General features: G+C 43.1%; 1 protein-coding gene across 1 annotated transcript; it reads left to right on the top strand.

Moving 5' to 3' along the window:
- The first annotated feature begins 54 nt into the window (after positions 1–54).
- Positions 55–27931, top strand: LOC145412150 (uncharacterized). The gene is made up of 3 exons (XM_080282085.1): positions 55–127; positions 21008–21201; positions 27413–27931. Exons 1-3 carry the CDS (start codon positions 55–57, stop codon positions 27929–27931), a joined length of 786 nt encoding a protein of 261 aa, XP_080138211.1.

The raw sequence follows: 27931 nt of genomic DNA, 5'->3' as shown, positions 1-27931 counted from the left end.
TGGGGTCGTAAGAAGGTGAGGGAGCGCCGTGGGTGATCAACAGGTGTGTGGAAGATGCAAGCACGTAAGACAGATGTGGCGTCGTCCAGCGGGCCACACTTGTATCCCGACTTGGTGGATGGTAGAGGTGAGTAGTGTGTGTGTGTGTGTGTGTGTGTGTGTGTGTGTGTGTGTGTGTGTGTGTGTGTGTGTGTGGTGTGTGTGTGTGTGTGTGTGTGTGTGTGTGTGTGTGTGTGTGTGTGTGTGTGTGTGTGTGTGTTAGGGAAGGACAGTTGTGTGTGATGGGGGAGGGAGACAGGTGTGTGTGACTCTCTGAACCTTCATTACATCTTAACACTGCTCCTCCTCTTGTCTATTTTCATTCTTCTGCTTTACTTTCTTTTATGTACTTCGCTTTCTTCCCTTGATTACCTTGCTTCTTCTCTTGACCTTCCTCTTTCTGCTGTCAGTCATTCTCTATCTGTCCTCTCTTGTCTGTTTGCCTGCCCGTCTGTCTCACTGTTTACTTACTTTCTCAGTCTTCACCCTCTTGTTTGTTCGCCTGTCTGTGTTCGTATCCTCTCTCCCTTTCTTCTCCTGTCTGTCTATTTGTCTGTCTTAATGTTTTCTCCCCCCTCTCTCCCCTCTCTGTGTAACTCTTTTTTCCCCTCCCTCTCTCCCCATCCCCTGTCTGTCTGTCTGTCTTTGTCTCTTACTCTCTCTCCCTTCCGTCTCTTGTTCGTACCTTTCATTTTTTTTTTTTTTTACCCTCCCTCCATTCCTTCTTTTGTCTGGCTCGATTGGCTGTCTCACTTTTCCCACCATCTCTCACTCCTTCTCTTGTCTGTCTGTCTGTCTGTCTGTCTGACTTTTTTTTTTCATCTCTCTCTCTTCCATCTCTTGCCTGTTAGTTTCTGTCTTTCTCCCTTCTCTCTTCCCCTTCTCTTGTCACTCTCTCCCTCTCCATGTTAATGTTTCTCTTCTCATTTTCCTTTCTTATTTGTGTGTGTGTGTGTGTGTGTGTGTGTGTGTGTGTGTGTGTGTGTGTGTGTGTGTGTGTGTGTGTGTGTGTGTTGTCTGTCTGTCTTTCTGTCTGTCTCACTCTCACTCAGTCTGTTCCTCCAAGCCTTTCTCTCTCTCTCTCTCTCTCTCTCTCTCTCTCTCTCTCTCTCTCTCTCTCTCTCCCCTTCCTATGACTTGTTGATCCGGTCTCGCTGTTGACGCATCCAAAGGTTATGTGTACACCCTTAAGGTACACACTCACACACACAGTACGTACACACAAACACGCCTCCTCATCATTGCACACACACACACACAAACACACACACACACACACACACACACACACACACACACACACACACACACACACACTGTCATTAGTATACACGTGCACCTAAGCATGACCTCGCTGTTTCACACACACACACACACACACACACACACACACACACACTCGTACCAATAGCCTATTCACACGGAGGGAAGGTGGTGTTCAAGTGGTAAGGTAGTGGACTGCTGGCCGATAGAACGCGAAGTGGATCTCAGGCAGGTGAAAGATTAAATTATATATTTTTTCGCAATAACAGATGCACTCCCACATGACCGACCACCGCGTTATAAAAATACCACCCCCGCTCACACCATCACACCGGTGTAGTATTAGCAAGGCCTAGTTTTGTGTGGAAAGTACGGTATTAGATCCAAGGTGGTGGATGTGAAGGTGTGTGTGTGTGTGTGTGTGTGTGTGTGTGTGTGTGTGTGTGTGTGTGTGTGTGTGTGTGTGTGTGTGTGTGTGTGTGTGTGTGTGTGTGTGTGTGTTTTATTCGTTGTGCGTAGGAAGACTGTTAGACTTTCAGGGAACGGACTGTATTATGTTCGTACCCGGATACAAACACACACACACACACACACACACGGCAAAACAAAACACCTCCGACCACAATTGTTCCTTTGCCGTGTTGTTGTTGCTGTTGTTAATGACGTCAAAAGCTCCAGCGAGGCGAGAGAGGCACCTGCTGTCTCTCTCGTTCAGTCATTAATTCCTTCACCTCGACGGCGCCCTTATTATCTACTCTTACTATTTTCTGACGATTTTATTCAGCTCAGAAGAAATTATCCGAGCCAGGGGTGGGGTTTTCAGACACACATACTATCGATTCCCTGCCGTAATTAGATTTGTGTTTGTAGGATTAACTAGGAACACGGGAATATATTGCACTCTCATTTCCTTCTTCTCCCTACAAAAAGAAGTTATAGATACGACAAGGAAAATTATCATATGTCTGTGTATCTTAGGCCAGGAGGGAATAGATGCATCCTCCAATGACCCAATTCACTACCAGAGGGATTTCAGAACTTAAATTATATTAATCTGTTAACAGCAAGAGTAAGGCGTCATTTTACTGAAAGATTGGTGTTCTCCCTCCATCATTTTTTCCTTTCCATCACTCCTCTCTCTCTTTCCTCCTTCCCTCTTTCTCATCTTCTCTCTTTCTCCCCTTTCTTCATAATCTCTCTGTTTCTTTTCCAGTTGTCATCATTAACTTTATTTTTTTTCATCTCTCTCTCCGTCTGTCTTTCTTTCTTGCACTGGCAGTCACTTCTCTATTCTATGAGCTATTTATAACTTTAAAGTTGCCTTCTTTTTACCGGCTGTCGCATAACTTTACGACTTTTCTTTCAGATTTTTCTTTTACCTCTCTGTCCCTGTCTGTCTGTCTGTCTGTCTCTGTACCCCCTGTTAACGTCGTCGCGCCTCAGAGCTTGTTGACACGATGCCTCACTCATGGGGCCACCCTTGCATCTGCTATTTTGCAAACGCGGAAGGCCCCTGGTTGAGATAACGCATATCGATCTGGAAAGTTCTAACCTTCATGTTTGTTCGTCTGTCTGTGTTCGTACTCTTTCTCCCTTCTTTCTCTTGTCTGTCTTTCTGTTTGTCTCTTCTCCCTTCTATCCCATGCATCACAGATCTGGGCGCCAAATCTGAGCAGTCGGGCCGCCTTTACATTCGATACTTTGCACACACACACATTTAGTCAGTAGTAAAGAAGAAGCCTATTGATTTTCAGGTTTCGTCCACTTGTCTTCTACCTCCATAACGCTTCACAGTTTGTGAGCGCCGTAACTCAATTACCTCACCATATTCTGATGTGCAAGTTAACGGACACAATAGGCCTCTGGTAATGGTCAGGCCTATCAATTTTCAGAGTTCTCAGTTTTTTCCCTCACCCTAGTGCTCCGCCTCCCTTTCGTTTTCTAACTTTACCCACACAGTAGACCTACGTTAGATCCCACGTATCACAGTTTGAGGACACCGTGTCTCAGTGACGAAGCTACCTACTGCAGTGCAACTTTACGCACACCGTAGACCCAGGGCAAAAGCGTAGCCTAACGCATTTCATGGTTGTAGGTCCTCTTTCCCTCACACTCACGAAGCATGGTAGTTTGTGGATGACGTATCACAGTAGTCGGACCACCTTGGGCTTTTCTACTTTTCGCACAACTGCTCCAACAAGTATCGGTCCATACTTCGCGTGGAGAGTCGCCAATACAGTAGGTGACTAAAGCCGGCGCATGTAGGCATGTTGGATCTTTTATAAACGAAATGAAATAAAACGTGGCGAGAGACAGTTTGACACCACGATGGCCATTGCAATATGCTCAATAATTCCACCTCACACTGGTAAACTTGCGTTCATACGAATACTATATAGCACTTATCTGTAACATTTCCTGCTCAGTATTGTCATCATATAATGTTCGGATGACAATAGATTAAGTATCTTGAGACATCGCGAGGTACAACGATCATTTAGATTATCATCACCTTCCTGCTGATATGTTTTGGAACTAATGTACATTATTAGCCTATGACTAAAGTCAAGCGCATTGATCTTCAAGATTCAAAATCCATTCCTTCCACCAGTCCTCACCGGATGTATCACAGACGGTTGATGCCATACCTTAGTAATCAGGCTAACCTTTGTTGTGTAACCTTACTTACCAAAGAGGCCATTGATACAAGTATAATGTATAGACATATGAGGATAATTGTGTGACGAAGGAGAAAACAGCAAAAAGTTAACACTCCATTATTCCGAGTTAGTACCTGTTAATTCCATACCTCAGAACTCAGCTCTTATGTGTGAACAATTCCATCTTTATTCCCCTGTACTCTGTCCTGCCCCTAACAGTGGATTCTTTAGCTCAGTAACTAAGGCATTTCTGGTTCTGGTGCATTACACACATATAGAGTCAGTGGTTAATGCCTAACCAAGGGAACAAGTTTCTACTCCCCCCTTCCCCACTTGTCCAACTGTCCCCCACGCCTTGCACCTCACCACCACACATCACAGCTTGTGGACCCTCTGGTAAACATGCCGCCGTAGCTTGTCCTACTTCGCACACATAACAGGTCCATGGTAGATGCCGTGGGAAATTCACTTCTATAGATTTTCAAACATGTAGCACCCTCCATTTCCTCTACTCTCCCAACATCATCAAATCTTGTGCAAGCCATATCTTGATAAGCGAACGACCATTGGCAATACAACCGAACATACAGAGTGGGTCCGTGGTAAGGGTCTGACCTTTTGAACTTAGAGCATCAGTGCAATACATGATCGAAAAAAATGGTCACTGAAAAATTCACAGATGTTCGATAGCCGGGGAAAGGGCTGAGATTAGTTTCTTTTCTTTTTCTTCCCTACCTTCCCTTCTCTTCTGCTAGATCTCTCTCTCTCTCTCTCTCTCTCTCTCTCTCTCTCTCTCTTACACACACACACACACACACACACACACACACACTCACTCACACAGCTACCCCTCTATTATTCTATTTCCTTTTCCTTTCCCCTCTTTTCCTTCCTGCCCTCGCACTTCCTCTTCCGTTCGACCTTCACACACACACACACACACACACACACACACACACACACACACACACACACACACACACACACACACACACACACACACACACACACACACACACACACACACACAAACCACAAAACCACACGCTCTCTACCTCTATCTAGCTACCTAACTATCTATTTATATCTACTTGTCCCTCTCCCATCCATCCCTCTTCCTCCTTTTTCTCCCCTGCCCAGAGAGAGAGAGAGAGAGAGAGAGAGAGAGAACAGAGGCTAGCATAATCAATAACATCACCCGATTGATGCGAGCTGACAGACGAATTCTCACACCAACACACTTCTCTCTCACCCTCTCTCTCTCTCTCTCTCTCTCTCTCTCTCTCTCTCTCTCTCTCTCTCTCTCTCTCTCTCATTTTTCTGTCTACCGCATTGTGTTTCCTTTTTTCTCATTGTCTGGTTTCTCTTGTCTTTTTTTATTTCCTTCTTTCTTTCCTCGTATCATTTGTCAGCCAGTCTGTCTGTCTGTTTGTCTGTCTGTCTATCTGATTTCCTCTCCCTCTTATTTTATCTTTCATTCTCTTTTTCTATCTGTCTCTGTCCTTCTTATTCTATCTATCTGTCTGTTCCTCTACTTATTCTCTCTCTCTCTCTCTCTCTCTCTCTCTCTCTCTCTCTCTCTCTCTCTCTCTCTCTCTCTCTCTCTCTCTCCCGGTACGACCACACGCATATTTTTCTCTCTCGTCCTTTCAACCTCCACTCGTCATGTTTTCCTGTATTTTCCCGCCTCAGTTTTGCAGATTAACCTAATTTCATCGACAATATATTTTATAAGACTTCTAATCATATCGATACAGTTTTAGAAGTAACTTATTTAACGAAGTGTTTACCAATATCAAGGAAAATGAGGGAGAGAGAGAGAGAGAGGGAGAGAACAAGGCCAGTTCCCACCAGTTAGTCTATTTGACTTTGACTTGTGACCTTGGCTTTCGACTAGTTGCTCTCCAGATCGATTTGCTTTACTTCTGCCTGACCCTTAGCCTTTCCGCCAACTTTGATGTAAGCATGTTGTTGATGCAATTTATATATTAGTGAGCATAACAGTCTGAGCTGACACTACCTTATGACCTTTCGTCTTTGATCTGTTATGCTCAAAATCAAATATCTTCATCCTTGGGTGATCCTCAATCTTTCTACCAAGTTTGGTCCAAATCGAATAAAGTACTGTTTTATAGCATTGAACGTTTGCCCTTGTCGTGTGACCTTGGCCTTTTAGGGATATTTAAGCGAAACTTTGTATTTACTTACTTCATCACAGTTTATCCACAGCTATATCAGATTTTGAAAGCGGTCTCCTTCAGCATTTAGACAGAACTAAACCTGGTGTTCCAAACTATCGAATCTTAGGCACAACCCATCAACAGGGATGGCTACATTTTCCCTTATAACGTTTTCTTTTAGGTGATGAAGTGTGAAAGGCTTGTTTTTAAATGCTTTTCCTTAGTGATCCCACTGTCAAGAAAATGTATTTCCCGAATTAAATCAGGAGATTTTTTAAAAATGCGCGGTTAGTTATAGGGTAGAACATGGTCACTGGATAAGTGCAGGTGACCAACTGATACTCACTCGTTGCAGAGCTGGTGAAATAATATTTAATTTCCGGTGTGTCTTTTTTTTATTTCAAATGTCGAGGAATTTCTAATATGTATTATATGACCAATGTAGAATAAAGTTTGTATGTATCGAGTTTGATTTCAATCCGTTCATTAATAACAGATACTCATATACTGGCGTTATTCTGGGGACTCAGAGTAGTGAATTACCCTGTACGCATATTACCTGTTGCATGTTAGTATCCTTAAGCATGTTGTTGATGCAGTTCATGATATATTAGTGAGCATATGAATGGCATACAGCAGATTATTCATGTATAATATGTAAAAAAATAAATACCAAGGAAAAAAAGGTATCACTATCTCCTATGCCAACGAGAACCAATGCTGAGAGGAATATATACTAGACGCAAATAGACGGTGTGTTTTCGCGAGAATTAAGTAAAGGTCAGTGATGTAAATTCGATTTCATCTTAATCTAGACCGAAAAATCCGTGTAGGCGAGTTAGAGAGTTAAGACTGAGTCAAGTTAAAGTCAAGATATTTCACCGAAAGTCTGCTGTAGATAGTTCCAGGGTATCTTAACTTTCCCCTGACTCTCGATCTTGGCTTTCTGTCCGTAAACAAACCTTGTGCCGCCTCATCCGTGTGCCTAATTGGGTATTACGTCTAATTTCTCTCGGCTCCCGTGACCTGCAAGCCTCACGACCATACATATTCATTTTACCTACTTACTCATGCCGCCCGAAAGATTTTACCAATTTACCGAAGCTACCCGAAACTTTTGCCGATTTACCGAAGCTGCTTGAAGGATTTTACCGATTCAATAAAGTTACCGGAGAGATTTTACCGATATGCCAAACTACCCAAAAGATTTTACCAATTTAATTAAGCTACCTGAAAGATTTCACCAATTTAACGAAGCTACCCGGGAGGTTTACCAATTTATCGAAGCTCCCCGAAAGATTTTGCCGATTTTATGAATTTTACTTGTGCTGCAACATTCACAGTATATATATATATATATATATATATATATAGCTTACTCTTTTCTAGTTCTCCTGCCTAGTGGAGACAACTCAACCCTTTTTTACCCGCTGGCATAGGTTTTTATTTTTGTCTTGCTATTTCCAGACGGTTATTTTTATCTTGGGACAGATTTTTTCTTTTAACTAGAGGAGTTAGATAAAGCCTTCATGAACCACCTCTCTAGTAGAGTGGCTCTTCTAAGCTTAATAAAATTGTCTGGCAGCTGCAAGAATAAAACAGAAATGAGGTTGCGGGGTAGAACAATTCAAACCTCCATACCACTTTCACCGCCCACCCTTCCTCGCCGGTTTTCTCACCAGGCAGTTGTCCTATAGAAATAAATGCGGCTCTGTTAAATTTAAGACATATACCACTTTCTCAAGAACAAGGTTGTGAAAAAATAAAGCAAATGTAAAATATCACTTTAAGCAAAAAAACAAAAACAAAACTCGTTCTCTTATGGCGTACGAGTCTATGCTGTTTGCCAAATATTTTTTCTTTTTTATTTAGCCGGCAAGATCGTGAAAACAGTAAAGATGACCTATTATCATCCTTCGTGACATGATTACAGCAGAGTTAGTTCTGTGATCGCTTCAGTCCGCTTCAGTTGGCTCAGTTCCTTTTATTTCATGTCACTTTGTCTTCTGGTATATACGTCGAGGACCAGTAGTGTCAGTTTGGGTCCATTCAGGCTGCCTCAGGTCTAATTAGGCTATGTGAAGTTCATTTAATTCCATTCAAGGCAATTTAAGTCCATAGTTCAGGCTCAGTTTGTTCCATTTAGATTCTGTTACGTCGATTCAGGCCAACAAAGATCCGCGTAGGCCTTTCCATTCAAGTCCCGCCCAGTCACATCAGCTCAGGATCATTTAGGTTAATTCAGGTTCATTTAGGTTATATCAGGTTCATTTAGGTTATAGCATTCATTTAGGTCATTTCAGGTTCATTTAGGTTAATTCAGGTTTATATATGACAATTAGAGCGGTGTAGGGGTAGTGAGGCTGCTTAAAGTCCATTCAGGCAGCTCAGGTCCATTCACGCCCTTCATAATTCATATCCATTCGGTTCCGGTCAGGTCAAGAGCCAACCATTCATGCACAGCCAGGTCAGTTAAAGACCAGTCATCTTAAATTATATCCATTCAGGTCCACTAAGGTACCTTAGGTGTAATTCAGCGACTTTGGTCCAGCGACTTTGGACTTATTCTCATCCAGTCAAATAATTCGAGATCTATTCTTATCATTTTATTTCCTTTCGCCGTATTCAGACCGAAGCATGTTAGTTCAGATCCATTTAGATTATTTCAAGTTTTTTCGTACCACTTCAGGTCAATGAGATCGATTGAGGGCAATGCAGATTCCTTCAGGAAATGTCCATGAAAAGAGTGCCAAAAACAGCGTGATTGATGCATTGGTTTGCACAGTGTAACAGTTCAGGCCTTTTAGGTCCTTTTATGCTCATTAACAGACTATTAGGTCCAGCCAAATCAATATTGATGGACTCTGGTTATGGAAATGAAGTTATACTCGTATGCCAAAGTCAGATCTATCAATATAGTCGTTTCCGATATATGATTATTTCTTTTCAAAAAAAAAGAAAAAGAAAAAGGAATTCAGTTTGGCCACAAAAATAATCTATTTTGCTTAACGTGAAATATTTTCTGTTAGCTAACTAAATTTTTCCAGAGAGGAGAAAGCATGTGGAGATACCCTATCTCCCCCATTCATACAGTTCATCATTCATAGTCTTATCCTAGTAATAATAATCAAAATATTCTGTTAGATATTTGATAAAAAAGAAATGTTTATTTATTGCACACTTATCATACGTATGTTTTCTCCAAGTTACAATAAACTGACTGACGTAGGTTATATGAGGTACGAGGAAAGGAAGATGAAACCATGGGTAGAGATTTCGTAGCACTCTTTCCACATGTTTTCAGTCATATACGAGTATCTCCTCTTGATATTAGCTTGTATGTTAATTAAGTGTTTTTAATATCAACGCATCTGTATCATTATCACATAAGAGGATAATAAATTGTGACGGAGGGAATAACTTGCTGATGAGAAGGCGCTACGAAGTGTATGCCACCTAGAACATACGCTATGACACCGGACCGTATTCTCGCTGGTTTAGAGAAATTCGTAGTCTTATTTTGCTTGCTACACCTTAATATATTATTATATGTTACTAGTACAGACCACATCGATATTAAAAAGACAAGAATAATGCTGAAGAACATAATGCAGTGTAAAATTAAGCATAAATTGTTAAAGAAGATGTATCAAGAAGTGCACCAACAAAAACAATAGTCAGCGACCTTACCGAGTACAAAATGGCCTCGTGTCAAATTTCCTCCCCTTATATATGGGACTTTACATCACACCTTCAATCTGGGGCAGCGAAAGAAGCGCCTCACCTCGCCTCACCTCCTCCATTCTGTCTCATCATTATGCTCCAACCCTGGCCCTCCATATTCACTCTCCCCTCTTACCTTCCTCCCCTCCATTATTGTCGCATCTACGCTCCCTCCCCCCATCCCTCCTCCCTCCACGCCACCCCCCCTCCCTCCTCCATCTGCCTCCTCAATCTCTGCCGCCTCCATGTTTTCTCATCTTTCTGCCCCACCCCTGGCCCTCCGTGTTCACTCGCCCCTCTTACCTTCTTCTATTCATTGTCACATCTACGCCTCCCTCTTCCCACCTTCCCTCGTCCAGCCCTACGTCTAACCTCTCCTTCCCTCCCTCCCTTCTTCCCTCTCCATCCCACTCCTCCCCTCCCCCGTCCTCGTCCCACCTAAGCCACTCTTCTCTCTCCATCCTCCCCCTTCCTTCCTCTCCCTCCCCTCCTATTCCCCCCAAAGGAGGTACTCGTCTCTTTGCTGCTGTCAGAGGGAAGATTCTGAGTCGGCCTCTCACGCCTCACCGCCTCACTCTCTCCCTCGGCCCGTACTCTCGTCAGCTTAAGAGGTTCTCACTTCTTTGTTTCCGACTCATCTTCAGTATTGCACCTTAGTATTCTGTTCTGCATTATTTGCATCTTTTAAAATATGGACATAAATTGCATAAACGACAAACAAGGGCATATGAAAGCGCTATATGCAGAAATAAACCGGTATGGAAAGCCTAGTCTGACGTGATTAACGGCCCTTGTCTGATCCTTCACATCCCATTACCATATCATTTTCCGGATTCTTCATCTCCCTTCCCTGCACATCACGCGTAACTCGTTGAATCAGGTGATCTATGATGCTGTTTTATTCTCAGGAAAGACCCTCTGTAGTGAAGCGATTAGTAAGTACCTCTTACACCTGAGTTCAAAAAATCTCTCACAAACTGAATAATGCCGTCTAGAGATAGGAGGAAAAATATCAAAAAAAGAGGAAGAAAAACAACAGTCATCGTTGTTAAAACTTAAACTGCCGCCTTTCAAAGCAGCAATAGTCATTTTACCATCCCTCTCCGACCACGTATTTTTTCCCCTTTATGTTGGTTATCAAATGGATGACTTTACATATCTTAAGAAAAACCTCTAGAACTGAACAGGTTAATGAAAGCAATGGCTAAAATTTCCACCTCAAAAAGACTGTCCTAGGCTGAATAAAATCGTCTAAAACATCTATCTATCTCTATCTATAGCCCGACGCCCTAATCCCGCAAAGGGTGGCCGCAGACAAAACGCCTCCAAGTCACTCTGTCACCCACCATTTGACTCCCCTCCCCCCAGCTCACCCCCCCTCCCTGTCTAAAACAGCAAGAACGAAATCTATAAAACGTCATCGTAGTAAAGAGGCTAACAACGCATATTGCTTTTCCACGTCCTTCCTTCCCATAGCCTCACAGTGGGACCCTCAGCCCTGGCCCAAAGCTCCAATTACTATTTACATTCCTCCGCTCTTATCCTCCCTTCGTCCTTCCCTCCCACTTTTCTCTTCCCATCCCAGCCCCTCCTGTCCCCTCCTCGTACCTCCCTTCACTTCCGTCTCCCATCGCCGTGCCTCCCCCAACAAACACGGTGTCCCCAGAGCCGTCATTTGTCACATCACTTTGGGGAGGGCAGCCAGACATGCGCCCCCTTAACACCTCGCTTCACTTTCGTCCCACGCACTTCCCTTCCCTCCCTGACTCTGGCCCTTATTCTCACTCGCTTAAAGACTTCCTAACATATCTGCCTTACCTGCTTTTTAAAAGTTTGTTGTTCCCTGTTTATTTAGTTTTTTTTTTTTTTTTAGTTTCACTTGTTTTCCTTTTTCTACATATCACTCATAAATATTCTCTTTTATTTATGCAAACTGTCGAGAATAAAAAGATCTGAATAACACACAAGATAATATTGAAATGTAAAATGCAAAAAGTGAGATGTACGCAACTGCGGAGGTAAACTTGCACACACAAATGCGCACATGCACACACGTAAACAAACAAGTATGCTATCGAACAAAAACAGTGGTCCATTGTTTCTGCTGGGTTATTGGGTGAGGGTCGCAGCTGCTGGAGTGTGTTCTTTAACTATTGCAAATATTCTTTTAAGGCACCGTAGCATTTAACATCTCTATTTTCTATTTGCTGATCTTCGTCATATCTTCAATAGCGATGAATCACAAAGTACTGAACAAACAAGAAGCGGTGCCAAGGCACAGCAAACCCGTCCCCGGCAGTCATTTTAGCGCTGACGTATGAACACATAATATTTAATAAAAAATGTCACATATCAAATTTGGAGTAAATCGGGCGAAACTTGACGATTTCATGGCCAGCTGAAATTTTGGGCCAGACCCACCTGACACTGACCTCCCTACCGCTAACTGGGGGATGACCCCCCTAACGTAATGAGGCATGTTACAGGATGCAGACTTGAAAGATGCACATTTAGGTTTTGGTTTCATGTCGATATTACGAATTTGAAAGGAGCTATGGGGATTATTTTTTTTACATTTTTTTACATTTTTGGGGCGAGCAGCCTGGGCCTTGGCCTAATTTGGCCCAAAATTTAATCAGGTGATCAGAAGGTCATAGCCCAGCATCCCTGTAATTTTAGTTAAAATCGCAATAATAGTTTTCGCGTAAAGTTGATAACAGACAGACAAACATACAAACAGACACACAAACCGAGTGAAAACAATACCCGTCACCGAGCCTCTCCGGGGTGGGGACGGGTAATTAAAACTCCGTTCATTTTAATGTGACAGGCCAGTGTTCTCGTCGGGTAAGGAAGTTCCCTAATTTTTGCTACTGAACCTTGCCATCCTATTCTGTGTTACTTACATCCTTCGAACATCACCATCGTTGAGTCAAGCTCAGCAGGGTCTTCTTTCCTCTCTGTCTGCTGCAGGCCCGTTTTGCATAAATAACGTACAAAATTATATTAAACAGCAGTATCCAAAAATAAATAACTAAGGAAGAGGTGTTAGGACGCTCCCTTACCCGACGAAAATACGAGCCTTAGAGGCGAGCTGAAACCAATTGATAGAAACATCTCTTCCCCTGCATCGCTAGGTAACATACTTCTGTACCTTGTCACGCGTAATAACAGCACATAACTTCTGTAACATTCTAATTCATATTCCCTTCAGTGGTTCAGGCTCAGTATTACAAATTGGTGAATGTTTTGTGAATATAATGGATAATACTTGGCACAAAATTATTACGACTAGGATGAACAAAGACCATCATACACTGTTGTCACTTTATTCAAACTTGACTTAAAACTGCCATCTCTCCGTCTTGAATGCTGAGTTTGAACAATAGATTAACACCGGAATACGATGCTAGTCACAAAGAGGTGCTATGGAAAGGACGCAGAGCCTTAACATATTTTTTTTGGTCATTCAACTAAGTGAAAGAAACTGCAAAAGAAGTAAATCTAGGTCAGTTTAAGGTGAAAGACGAAGCTTATCTCACCCGTTCCCCTTGCCTACCCAGGACCTTAGCTTTAGTCCATGTTATTTAGTCTTTCTGTCCTCGTAGGGTTGAGCTGGGTTTTATCAACATGCGATCACAAACCTTCATTAAATTCCGACTGTCATTTGCAAAGCCCTGAGCAGCATAATCTAGATCGACCCCATTTCAGACACAGCAAATGGATTCCCTTCTGTAAGCTTCCACGATATTACTTTTCACGAATATACTTTTTTAGGTCAACCAGAATTAAAACGAAGACGGAAACCTGGACTCTGAGGCCTCTGATAATCTTCTCCATAAACAAGATCGTGAGTTTATTATGAAAATTCCCGGAAAAGTTTGAGATAACATTCTGGACTCTTCGAACCCCTCCACACCGACCCGTATATCTCATCGGCTTGCGGATCGTGTTCCAAATAGCCTCGGAGATTTCGTGGTACATCTTTCTCAGCGATTTAGTTTGCCTGTTGAACCTTACTGGCCTCTGGTAGTAGTAGTAGTAGTAGCAGTAGTTGTTATTGTTGTTGTTATTGTTGTTGCTGTTGCACTTGTAGCCCTCACGTTCATCTGAAACGTGAACGCGGTGGACTGCAGATTGAGGTTGCCCCCCTCCTGCAGTTCACCATCTTTCCATCAAGTGAATAGGGCAGGGAGTTGAGGGACGTTTGTATAACCAGACAAAGGAGCAGCTCGGTTTTAATCTGTGCCATCACGTGAAGGCGTCTCTCCCCACCACCATTATCCTCTTGTAAGCCAATGATACAAAATAAATGGGTAAGAAAGAGATGCCCACGAAGCCTCTTATACCACCTGAATACTGTACAGGACTAGAAAGCCTCCTAACACCTTTTCCGAAGCGATTTATTTTGCATACTACTCCCTGCTGCTCTTTTATATGTTTTTAATGAATTTTTAATGCCTACATAGACAGCCAAAATAACGTACGGGGGATTATTAACGAGATATATGTAGAAATGAGCTGGTAAGGAAGAGGTGTTACGAAGTCTGTTTCAAACGGTGATGTACAGATAACCATAAAAGTATGTCCTTCTTACCACACGTATCATTCCGACCCATGAACGAAGCATTGCGATATAATCCACACTGTGATTTTAAGTCAAATTGTTTTAATAGTATTTATTAAGACTTGAAACCAGTACGTTACATATTGGCTGCTATATTTTTTGACCCACCAGGTTAACAGGATCGTGCGTGTCTGCAGAGCTCTTTCATTTACACATCCATTGAACCTCAGGGGTGTGATACTTCTTTCTTTTTTCATGTTCTTTTCTTCTTCTTCTGGCTGACTCTTTACATATTGCTCTTTCCCTCAGTAGAAGATTAATACAGTTTAGGGGGAATATCTTGCAGTGGGAAGGATGGTGAGGGCAGCATTTAAATCCTCCAAGTCGAAAAGTCTCCCCAAAGCTGCATAAAATCGTCGGAGGCAAGAGAGAATAAACCAGTAAAGTACATCACTGGACTGATGGATTAACCGACGGGAATGCCGTCCTGTTGCATCGCGACAAATAAAATCTATTGTAATATCAACCCAGATTTCACAACTTATGTTTCTAGTGTAAATCTAGTGCCACAGCTTAGCAATCAAGGTGGTGAGATGGCAATTGTAGGCCAAGTTAAAGTAAAAGGAGTATAGCCGTCTATTACCTCTCAGCATTTGGTAGAGAAAAGTAGCAAATTTCTGTAAGGAGCGTGAGATGTAGTTAGTGTATGTTTACAGTCAGGTCCCTAACTATCCTCCTGAGTGACGCTAGAAAAAAGCTGAGTCCCCAGTAAGTTACGTGAAAAAGAAACTGAGTAGGAGAGCATGGGTGGGGTGGCAGGAGGGAGAGACCGAGACCAAGGTACAGAGAAAGAGATCGAGAGTAAGGGAGGAGTCGTTGCTGGGTAGAGACTGAAACGCCTGGGAATTCTTTTATGAGGCAAAACTCTTCGTAGGATACGGTCCCAGACGATGAAGGGAGACAGACAGACGGACTGACAGAAAAGGCAGAGATGGAAAAAGTCAGAATGTGAGTAGATGATATAACTAATAGACATATAGAGCTAGACAGATAGATAGATAGCTTGACAGATAGCAAGGTTAATAGGGTAGAAAGAACTGAAACGCAAAGGAAAGACATGCAAATAGACTGGGGGACAGAAATGCCTGGAGGTCCTTATGTCGAGGCCACCTCTTACAGGATGCGGCGTCAAACACAAATAAGTAGATAGACAGATGGACAGATAGAAAGATAGATAGAGAGATAGACAGAAACACGGATTGATAAATAGGTAGACATATGAGCAGTCAGATAGACAAATAGGTGAATAGATGAATAGATAGAAAGATATAGATTAAGTGCAATGCAAAAGTCAGCATACGGGTAAACGAAAAAAAAAGTAAGCGATACAATTAAAAAATGGCCAAACTTCCGATCGGTCCAAAAATACCCCCGACCCATCACAACATCAACAAGAAAATTACGAGGGAAAACCAGCCATTCGTTAATATTAAATTTGTAGGGGAGGCAGGCAGGGTTTAGGCTACGGCTGCTCCCTAACACCGCTTCCTTAACGATTTATTCTTCAAACTACCCATTAATATTATCCTCTTTTATTCTGATAGCTTTTGAATGGCATACGAATACACCATTCAGGAAGAGGTGTTAGTAAGCTTCAAAATCGAACGAGGATACCGACCTTTGTGTTTTTGTATCTGCCGTCAAATTAAGTTGCTGGAATGAAGAAGGGGTAGGAAATTAGGAAGTGTGGGGTGAGGAAGAGGGGAAGAATGAGAGGAGGAGGAGGAGGAGGAACAGAAGGGGGATGAAAAGAATAATGATGATGATGATGATGATGACGATGATTATGATAATGTTAATGATGATGATGATGATGAAGATGATGAGGAGGAGGAGGTGGAGAGGAGAGAAGAAGAGGTGGGAAAAAATAGAAGAGGATTAGGAAGAAGAGGAGAAGAAAGAAGAAGAGGAGAAAAAGAAACAAGAAGAGGAGATGGAGGAGGAGGAGATGTAGCTGAGAAGACGGGGGTGAGGAGGGGGCAGAGTAGGAATATAAGGAGTGAAATAAAAATAAGAAAAGAAGGATGATGATGATGATGATGATGATGATGATGGTGATGATGATGATGAGAAGAAGAAGAAGTATTGTGAGGAAGAAGAGAATGAGGGAAGGTAGGGGGAAGAGTAGGAACAGGAGGAGATGGAAGAGAAAAGATGAAGAGGATGATGATGAGGAAAGGATTTAGAAGTGGGCGAGGAGGATGAGGATAAGGAGGAAGAGGAGGATGAGGATGAGGATGAGGATAAAGAGGATGAGGAGGAGAAGGAGAAGGAGAAGGAGGAGGAGGAGGAAAAGTTTTGTGAGGAAGAGGAGGATGAAGATGAGTAGGAGGAAGAGTATGAAGAGGAGGAGAAGAATGAGAAAAGATGAAGAAAAGAAGGATGAGGAAGATGAGGAATGAATTAAAAGTGGAGGAGGAGGAGGAGGAGGAGGAGGAGGAGGAGGAGAAGGAGGAGGAAGAGGAGGAGATGAAGAAGCAGATGGAAGAGGAGAGTGAGAAGATTTACGAAACAATGAAAGGGGGAGTGGTAAGGAGGCGGGTGAAAAGGAAGAAGGAAGAGTATAGGAAGATGAGATGAAGATAAGACAGGAAGGAAGAGGAAGAGAGGAGACAGGAAACAGTAGGATTTTGAGAGGGAATGACGACAATGAGTGAAGACATTTGAAATATACTGCTTTTTCTCTTCCACTCCTTGTCATACTTCTCTTTCGTCCCCAAACTTGCCTTCTCTGTTTCCTCCCTCACTCTCTCCCCCCACCCAATCTTCCTCCCACATTGATCTCTTTTTCTACCCCTGACCCCCCCTCCTATGCCATCTGTCATCTGCTCTTTCCAATCTGTCTCCTCTCTCAACTATCTTTCTCTCACGTCTCACACTCTCTCACATTTTCTATCGTTCTTTTCTCTCTCACGCTTCTCTCTTCATCTTTCACTTCTTTCACACAGTCTTTTTTAACTCCTAACCTCCTTTCGCCGTCTAATGTTTCTTGAGTCCCTTCTCTTCTATTTCATCTTCTTAATCGCGCATTTTCTCTCTTCACCTTTTACGTATTCCTTTTACGTTAATCCAACTTTTTTTTTATATATATTTCAGCCCCTCCCCTCTCTCTCTCTCTCTCTCTCTCTCTCTCTCAGTTTCCCACCACATTAATTCATCTCTACTCTTGTCCCCCCTCACAAGACCACCTTCTCGTCTCTTTCCCCTCTTAGCAGCCTCTAACTTCCTTATATTTACTCCTCCGTTTTCGTTTGTCTTCGTATTCTGGCCACACTTTTATCTTTATCTATTTTCATATGCTTTCCTCCACACCATCTGCCTCTTCTCTCTCCCCTCCTTCAGCTGTCTGTGTTACTTTCTTGTATTCTTCCACCCGCACTCGATAAGGGAGATCAGGTTTTATGTTCTGATTGGCGATCTCTCTCTCTCTCTCACGCGCCTTCTGCTCCTTCCCCTCTCTCCTCACTCCCCACTCTCTCTTCTCTCTCCCCGGTCTCTCCTTCCCATTCTCTCCCTGCTCTCTCCTTTCCCTCCTCTTTCCTCCCTCTCCTCTCTGTCCCATCTGTCTCCCTCATGTCACCTCCTCCTTCTCCTTCTCCCTTCTCTCCCTCTTTTCCTCCAATATATCAGAGTCTCCCTTCTTTCCTCCAATATGGCCAACTTCCCTCCTCTCTCCTGCCGTTCCGCCTCCGTCCTGAAGCCAGAGAAAAGATGGGAAAACCTTTATGTAGCAAGGGAAAATGATGCTATTCTTACGGCCTGACCCTCACTCTCACTCCCTCCATTCATCTCCTCTCTCTCCTTCCCTCCCTTCATCTCTCTCTCTCTCTCTCTCTCTCTCTCTCTCTCTCTCTCTCTCTCTCTCTCTCTCTCTCAAACATCCCGATTTTGTCCACCTCGATTCACCACTTTCCTTTTCCTGTCTCTCTTTCTCAACCTCACTTCAGTATGCCTCTCCCTCTCTTCGTTTAAAATATTTCCTCCTTGTTTTCCACTCACTATGCTTGTATTTCCTCTCACACTCAAGTCTATTTCGACGACGTTCTCTTTGTCCCTCCTTCCTTCTTCCTCCCTTGTCTTTTCTTTCATATTTTCTTGTTTTTGTTGAACTTCTGACTCTCACTTACGCATCTTCTACGTCCTCTTTGTCACCTTTTTTCGCTTCTCATTTTCTTCCATTACACTTCCTAATTTATTCCAGTTCTTACGTTAATTTTTCTTCCCTCTGATCCTCATTTTCTTTCGTATTTATTTCTCTCCTTCAGCTTTTTCCTGTGACCTAATTTTAAATCATTTCTTCTCGTTCACTTTGTCACACAACCTCATTACGTCTATCATTTTTCTTTCCTCCTTCCGGACTCTCTCCTTCCATTTCTTTTCCCTTCTTAATTTCTGACCTATCATTTCTTCCTTTTTCCCCCTCTGATTTCTTTTCTGTCGTTGCTTCTTTCTTACTTTTCCAACTTACGGGTTTATTTTCTGTTTTTCTAATGATTTGTCTACTCACTGCTACTAAGCTTTTTAGTAACCTTCATTCGTATATTCTGTCTATCTTTCATGTATTTGTATTTCTCCTTCGACTACCCTCCTCCTCTCTCCGCTCTCTTACCTCCTCTCCTCTCCTCTTCACTCCTCTCCATTCCTCTTTTCTCCTCTCCCTTTCTATCCTTTCTTCTTTCCATATGCTCATCCTCTTCCTTCTTTCCCGGCAGTTCTAGGAATCACTCTTGTTTATTTACATTAACTCACTTCCGCGTCTACGTCCCGAACTCATTCTCTCCTCTCCTGTCTTCCCCCTCCCCCCTTTCCTGCTTTCCTTTTTCCTCACTTCCTTCCCTCTTTCCCTCTCTTCTTCCCTGTTTCCTCTCTCTTCCTTCCCTCTGTCTCTCTCTTCTTTCCCTCCATCCCCTCCTTTCTTCCCCATTCTCCTCTCCTCCTTCCCACTTTCCCTCTCCTTTTTCCCTATTCCCCCTCTCCTCCTCCCCTCCTGCACTGATGAGGCCTATTGTCAAGGTCTAGGGAATCACACTACACAAATGAGACTATTCTTTTCCTTGCGAGCTAGCGCGCACGCACACACACACACACACACACACACACACACACACACACACACACACACACACACACACACACACACGCGTGAACTTTAAGAACTAACTTCCCTGCAGCCATCACCCACTACATCCCCCTTCCATACACTCGGCCTCGCATTCATATCACCGCCCCTTCCGGCACTAGCTTTTCTGCGTGGGTTCCTTGCTTCGCCTCTCTCTACCTTTACCTCATGTGTGTCTGTGTGTACCCGGTTTGGGCTGAACGACAGGTATATCATTTGAGAGTCATTTTTCCCTCTTGCTGCCACCACCTGCTTTTATTCCGAGTACAAGAGCCCTCAAGCAGCAACGGAGCTAACGCAGACTATATGTAATCTTTGCTGTTCGAGAAGTCTACCAGAACTGAATGGAATTGTCTAAAGATGGAATGAATAACATGAAAAAAAACGTCATTACACTGAGGCAATTTTTTTCCTCATCTACGGTACATTAGAATTTAAATGCTTATAACCAATTCAGCCACAAGACGTCATTTTCACTGTACTAAGGCTAGGACCACACGATAACATCAACGTATTGTAGTGAAGGATTTAATTAAGTCTATATCTAACCCTTCCACTTCAAAAAGCCACCCAGAAACTGAACAGAATTGCCTGGTAACAACAAGAATGACTTAGAAATATCGTTCTCATAATGAAGTCAGGATTCCGGAGGCTTAAATGGTGAGTGAATGGGTGTTTGGCTTATATAACTGGGAGGGCTGTTGATTAGTTCTCCCCCTATCATTTCTTTTTTCCTTGCTTTTTGGTTCCTACCTCACCCTACCTGTGGATGAGAAAAGGTCAGGATGATGTTGATCTATTATATATCTTGTGGCTTTATTTAACCTGTTTAGACCGAAGATGTTCTATAATTCATTCTTGTCTACTCCAGGCTGTTCTCTTTTACTTAGAACATATTTTTTCCGAATCAGGGGTGACAGCTACGGCATTCATTAACCGCATTACTACAGAGGGTTTCTCTTGAGATGAAATGTGATCGTGTGACAGTGGGTAGAACAAAATCAGACGTCGAGTTGCCCTTTGACTTTTTACTTTGCTCAAGTTACCAGCAAATGATTGTACAGTATTTAGCTTGGAAGAGACTTTCCAACTGGAGGGGTTAGATACAGATTTCATAACACTTGTCAGTATATTTTCTAACTTGAACATCGATGTCGGATAACAGAAAAAAAGAAAGATCGTACTGAAGAGCCCAATCTGTTCCATATGACACTGCATATCTTTGAGATGTCTTTAACTCTGCCCTGGTAAGCATTTTAGGATGGTGAAGTTAGAGAAAAAAAAATCGTTTTGAGGAAATTAACTGTTTCTGTCTGTCTATGTGTCTATCTGTGTGTGTGTGTGTGTGTGTGTGTGTGTGTGGTGTAAACGATTTTAACTCCATCCTGGTAATCAGTTGAGGGCGGTGGAGGGCGACAGGGTGGAGGATGTGGTCGGTCGTCGCGGCGGTCCCAGTCGCTGGTGCCGGAGAGTGCTGCGGTGGTGCGGCGGGCGGGACTGAACCTGACGCTGCGGCGGCGGGGCTTCACCACCATGGTCACGGGGAGCGTCACACCATCACCTACCAACACCTTAACACTACGGAGGAGGGTGAGCCTGCATGTCATGTTAAGAATCTCAGTCAGCGGTGAAATAAATTGGTCATGTACTAGTAACCCTCATGGTGAGTTTTAACTCCTGACAGAGGCTTTGCATAAATGACAGTGATTTCAGTATTATGAAAACGGTCGACAGTACTGGATATGAGTGTATTGTATTCAGTACTGTGACACCTTACTTTCCAGTTCCTTTGCTCATTTATATTTCTTTTCCGTAAGTGAGCAGAGATGCCATGCTTGTTTTCATCACCTCGTATCTCACCATTCACCATTTCATCACACTTACTGAGCCACCTCTCACAACAACCATCATTTTAGTCTAATCTATTTTTTACTCTCGAACCACGACACTCACAGACATCCACAAAACTGTACACTAATATGCAAATCTCCAACCCATTAGACTATTAATAAGCAACACAACATTATTTGTATACATCAGAAGCGAGATAATGCACTTTTCACCATTAACTGCCATCCCACCCCTCTCTCCAGAACTTGAGTTTTATTCTCTCACAGAACCCTACCTTTACATCCAGTAATGTTGAACAGCCATGGGAGCATCCCGTATCCTTGTCTCAGACCCAGATTAAGAGTTGTGGGGACTGAGTTGTGGGGACTCTGGGGCACAGCATCTTGTGGAGGCCCCTAAGTAAAAGTTGGCAAAGGTCAGGAGTATAGACATCCACCACATTTTGAAGCTATTCTTAGCCTATGCAGTACACATAGCAGTGTCTGTTCTTTCTGTTTTAAGGGCATTAGATTTCTGAGATCAGTATTAACTGTCTTGTGGGGGCCCATTATACGGTGGTGCCCCAGGGCTATAGCCCCAGTAGCAACCCCTTGAATACAGCCCTGACACTGATAATGAACCACTCACTTAGATCCACCTAATCTTACGTATGTTCAGGGGCGTACCTAGTGGGTGGCTGAAGAGGCAGTTGCGCAGGGCCAAGGTAATGGTGGCGCCAAATTGTCCATGATATTTTTAAGGAACATACCAAAACGAAAAGAGTACTCTAGCAGAAAAACCTGTACCACTATTGTACTAAATAGGGAAATTCATGATTTTCTGTTAATAACTACCGAGGATTGTTGTTAACTCTCTTTTTAAAACACTGATTGAGTAGCGACTGACAATCCGTCTGGTACCCCGTACTTCCGTTTGGTGGCCAGCGACGCCGCCGTCAGTACCCTACTCCTCAATCTCTAGTCACGTGCTGAAACTGGATAATGAGCATAGACAGTGCGTTCTGCTAGATGTAATCATATAATCTTGTTTGTAGTTTTTTATAGGATTCTCTCTCACTTGCTTGTTTGCTATCATGCTTACTGACCTTTCTAACTGGATTCTGTAGAATGCTATTCAAAAATAATGATGAGAAAGACATTACAATATCTCTAATTCATGCAATTCAACAAGGAAGCTGGGTTGTGCCTATGCTTAGTGTTAAAAGTAATTTTAGTGGTTTTATGTGATATTCATTGCATGTATTATTTTTGTGAGTGTGACGTATGGTAATATTATATGATTTTCAGTTATCTTATAATTCTAAGTTAGCTAGACCTTTCCTTTAATGTTCTCTCTCTCCCATTTCTAATCATATTCCCTTTCCTAGCTTGTTTGTTGTTTAGATTTAATAATCTTCAAAAGTAATATTACACCAGTGATCATCATCATCCTTATCATCATCCAGACCTTCTTTCCCACCCTAAGTGGGATGAGGTAGGGTTCAAAGACACACGAAGACCCACACAGAATGAGACATTAACCAAAGTTTGCTCAGATGAGTGGGCTACAGTACCATTCATTCATCATTCAGACCCCCGGAATCCTGGCTTCACCTGATGGACCAAAAAAGTATCCACACGTTGCCACACCCACCTGTCTGACAGTCAGTCCGACGAATGTCAAGTTAAAAAGAGGTTCCAAACCATGGCTGTTCATTCTTCCTCGTAAGAATCATCCAGCCAATCCAATGTCTTATCTGTTTTATAGCCTAAACAACTTCCATACCCCTCTTTCTCACACACTTATTTGCTATACTTATCCACCTTCTAGGCCTACCACGTCTCCTCCTACATTTAAATTCGCACAGATGTACAATTTTTACCACTCTATTCACACCCATTCTCTCCACCTGGCTATACCCTCTGAGCACTTTCTTTTCAGCTCTGGTGTTCACAGATTCCTTACTTTATATCTTTCACGAATCACATTATTGTTTGTCCAGTCCACTCTCACACACATTCCTCAACAGTCTCGTCTCCACTGCTTTTACTCATGACTGTTCATTCTCACGGCACACCATAGTCTCACATCCGTATTTTGGAGTAGGAGGTACAACTCCTTCATGCAAGCCGCACGCAGCCGCCACACTCAGACCTCTGATTCTTATCAAGGCCTTCATAGCACCAGCCACCTTCCTTACCTGTGCTACTCCACTTTCCATTATTTTGGCACATTTACCTCTCTTTTTTATCACTGCACCCACGTACATAAATTCTCAACATTTCATGTCTATCTCAGTTCAAGGTCACATCACACTGGAAGTCACCTTGTCTCTCAGTGGCCAGCACTTTACACTCATCTACATATACCTTCAAGGGGCGGCGTTCACACACGTCCACAAAACTCTCCACAGGTCTACCAGTACTTGTTCACTCTTTGTAAACAGCACTGTATTATCTACATCCATCAAATTTGAGAGATTCAGTCCTTCACCATGCATTTCCAACGCCATCCATTAATCGTGTTTTTATCTCATAACACCATTCTCATCATCATCATCATAGTCATCCAGTGCAAGTCCTTTGCTGAACAAAGGTCTTCCCCAACTTTTTTCGCGAATTCCTTGACTGAGCCAGTCTCTGCCAAGTTTAGCCTGTTGACTTCGCTATCTCATCTCTCCAAGTCCTGTCTGGCCTTTTTCTGCTACATTTACAAGCTTATGGAGTCCAGTCAGTCAGCCTTTTGCTGCATCGGTTATCCCTAATTCTTGCTAAATGACCTGCCCACCTCCATTTTTTTTTTTTTTTTCAACTTCTATAATGTCATTTTCTTTAGTTTTCTCTCTCACCCAAGCTTATCTTTGAAACGGATTTGTTTGTTTTCCATCGATTTTGTCTGTTTCAAATCTCACAACCGTACGTCATAGATGGGATTTCACATTCATTATATACGTTTCGCTTCATGCATACAGTACTGGCAAGCTACTTTCCATGATGTCTCTATGTTTACCGAAGGCTTTCCATCCAGTTGTAATGAGTCATTTTATTTCGCTATCATGGTCTTTTGTTAGTCTTCGTATTTGGCCAGAGGAATTGTACTTCTCGATTTCTTCAGGGATTTCTCATTTATTTTGATTACGCTCTTTGGTGCATTCGGATTTAACGTTAGTTTTACTCCGGATCATCATTAGCCCTATTTGAGGCTTTCTCTGTTTAGGTCATTAAGCGTTTCTTACAATGTCTCTGCTGTTTCTGAGAGTAGGACAATGTCATCTGCAAATCTGAAATGGTTTAAGTTTTCTCCACCTCCCAGTCTAGTTTTCTGAAAATACTTTCAAGACATGCTGTAAATAATTTTGCTGAAACTGTACGAGTATCTGACGCACGCCTTTCTGTCTTAATTTTTTTCCAAGTCATTATGTAGTCTAACTGTAGAAGTTCCCTCCTTATTTATGTTTTCGAGTAGTTTTACAGTCTTTGGTGGAAATGATAGTATGATGCTGCTGCTGATGATGAAACTTGTAAAAAAGTTGACACTACTCAAACAGGGATAGTGCCTGTTTTATCATAGTAAGAGATTAAATAACTTGTGAGGTAATGACTGGAGTAGAGAGGCAGACGCAGTGTCAGTAGGTTACCATCACAGTAAGTGGGAGCCAGCCTGGCTCTAATTCAGTGATGCACCTTGGAATTTTCTAAAGGTAGGCCTAGTGGCTCTGAGGTGGGATACACGCGAACATATTTACGATCGATTTCCTGCCGTAACCTGGACTGTATTTGCAAGAGGGACAAGGAAAAAAAAAGAGCCAACTCGTGTCTCCTGTTCCTCCTACAAAAGGCAACTCTCAGCTACGAGAGAAAAAGTACCGTTCGTTCTAATAGCAGCCCACAGGGAACATTTAGCTCTCATTACCCATTGAGTACGGTAGTGCCACTGACCTGAAGAGTAAGTATACAATTTGAGGTACTCTTGCATAACAATATGCCATGGACTAACTGTTGTATACTCGTATGTCACAAATTTCATAAAGTTGTTTAAATTTATTGCTTTGGACTTACATCACAAATGAGTGTGTGTGTGTGTGTGTGTGTGTGTGTGTGTGTGTGTGTGTGTGTGTGTGTGTGTGTGTGTAATTCACCGGGTCGGTCAGGATCACATGATGGTCGTGATCGTCAGCTTTTACCCTCCCGGAAGGGAGCTGAGAGCTCATATAGTCCGATCTAAGGGCAAGGCTGTGACCTTCACACACACACACACACACACACACACACACACACACACACACACACACCCGTCCCCTTGCTCAAGGGGGACAGTAACCACCCACTTCGTCAGTGAAACTTTTCGCAACCTGAGTGAGGCGCGAACTCCCGTCCACCAGTTGGCAAGCGAGAACGTTACCACTGCACCAGTGTGTGTGTGTGTGTGTGTGTGTGTGTGTGTGTGTGTGTGTGTGTGTGTGTGTGTGTGTTCTTACCTAACTGTTCTTACCTAATTGTATCTTTACAGGAATGAGTCAAGCTCCTACTGTCCCGTGTATTAAACTATTTTTATCATACATATTCTTAAATTTGTGAATAGTTTTGGCACACACTGTTTCATTTGGTAGCGCATTCCACTGATCAATAACCCTATTTGGGAAACTGATTTTCCTTACGTCTTTATCGCCTCCCTTTTTATGTAGTTTTTTGCAGTGTCCTCTTGCTGATGCTTCCCCATAGGTTATATATTTATTTATGTCTATTTTCTCTTTCCCTGAGATGCATTTGTATAGCATACTCATGTCTCCTCTTTTCCTTCTCTCCTGTAGTGTTGGTAGCTTCTGTTATTCTAGTCTTTCTTCGTAGCTTAGATCCCTTGAGCTTGATGCCCATCTTGTAGCTGCCCTTTGTACTTTTTCAGTGTTATCTATGTGTGTGTGTGTGTGTGTGTGTGTGTGTGTAATTCACCGGGTTGGTCAGGATCACATGATGGACGTGATCGTCAGCTTTTACCCTCCCGGAAGGGAGCTGAGAGCTCATATAATCCGATCTAAAGGCAAGGCTGTGACCTTCACACACGCACACACCCATCCCCTTGCTCAAGGGGGACAGTAACCACCCACTTCGTCAGTGAAACTTTTCGCAACCTAAGCGAGGCGCGAACTCCCGTCTACCATATGGCAAGCAAGAACGTTACCACTGCGCCAGCGAGCGGTGTGTGTGTGTGTGTGTGTGTGTGTGTGTGTGTGTGTGTGTTTGGGGGATGAGGATTCCAGACTACCATTGCATACTCCAGGGTTGGTCTGACGAATGATGTTATTATCTTTCTCAGCATGTTTTCATTTATATATGCGCATGCTGTTCTCATATTAGCAAGCAATGTATGCATGTTACGTACCTTCTCACTGATGTGGTCATCTGGAGATAGTTGTTATTGATAATCACTTTTAGTTCCTTCTCCTTTTCTGATATGTGTATGGTTGATCTTCCTAACTTATAATCTCAGTCTAGTCTTTTCTCACTTTTACCAAACTTAATTTGGCTATATGACACTTGTCCACATTAAATTCCACTTGCCATTTATTGCCCCATTCATGAAGCTTATTTAATTCCTCTTGCAGCTCTTTGCAGGAATCTGTGTTAGTAATTTTCCTTCGTATTTTTGCATCATCCGCAAACATATTTAGATAGCTTCCATTTCCAGTGTTACTGTCTATGTCATTTATACATAATAAAAACATAATTGGTGCCAGCACTGAGCCCTGTGGAACTCCGCTAGTCACCTCCCTCCATGATGAGTAATTTCCCGTTAATACTGTTCTCATGTGTGTGTGTGTGTGTGTGTGTGTGTGTGTTCTCATGGGTGTTAATTTGCTTTTTTTTTTTTTTTTTGGTGTACCAGAGCAAGAAAATAAGATGGGGTTGGGTAGGACTAAATACCGTAGTGAGTGTAGTGTAAGCTGATCACTAATTGACTTATCTGTCCACAGTCCTCGGTGCACAAGTTACTGGTGAGTACCCGGTCCGACCCCACATCGGCGACGCCCCGGCAGTGTGCCAGCTGCGGCGACCATCCCGAGCTCTGTTTGGCCGCTCTTGGCATTCATGACGCCCACATCACCCACGCCTCCACCTCCTCCCCAAGACGTGTGCACTCCCTTCTACGTCACCACAAGCATCGCTCCGCCACCGCCCGCACGCCCCGCCACAAACCCCGTGCCATAGCGGAGGAGGGCAGTGAGGAGAGTAGCGGGGTGTGCACTCCAGACAGCGACGTGTGCACCCCCGACTCTGATCTGTCCCCCGCCACCGCGACAGGGAATGGTAACGACGGCGGCAAGGTGGGGGACACGACAAAAGCGAAGGGCAGGGTGACGAGGCGGAGTAAGCGGCATCTGAACAGCAGGGCAGTGACGCTGGACGGGGAGGGAAGCAGAGGAGCGGGTCTGGAGTACAGTCCAGGGGTGTTGGAGGCCGTGGTCACACAGATGCGACGGATGAGTATATGA

The sequence above is a fragment of the Coenobita brevimanus genome, chromosome 92 (assembly GCF_032717465.1).
Source record: "Coenobita brevimanus isolate Jiangsu-jjx chromosome 92, ASM3271746v2, whole genome shotgun sequence".
Lineage (NCBI taxonomy): Eukaryota > Metazoa > Arthropoda > Malacostraca > Decapoda > Coenobitidae > Coenobita > Coenobita brevimanus.
Note: the sequence above shows the minus strand (reverse complement) of the source record. Positions and strands in the feature narration are given on the sequence as shown.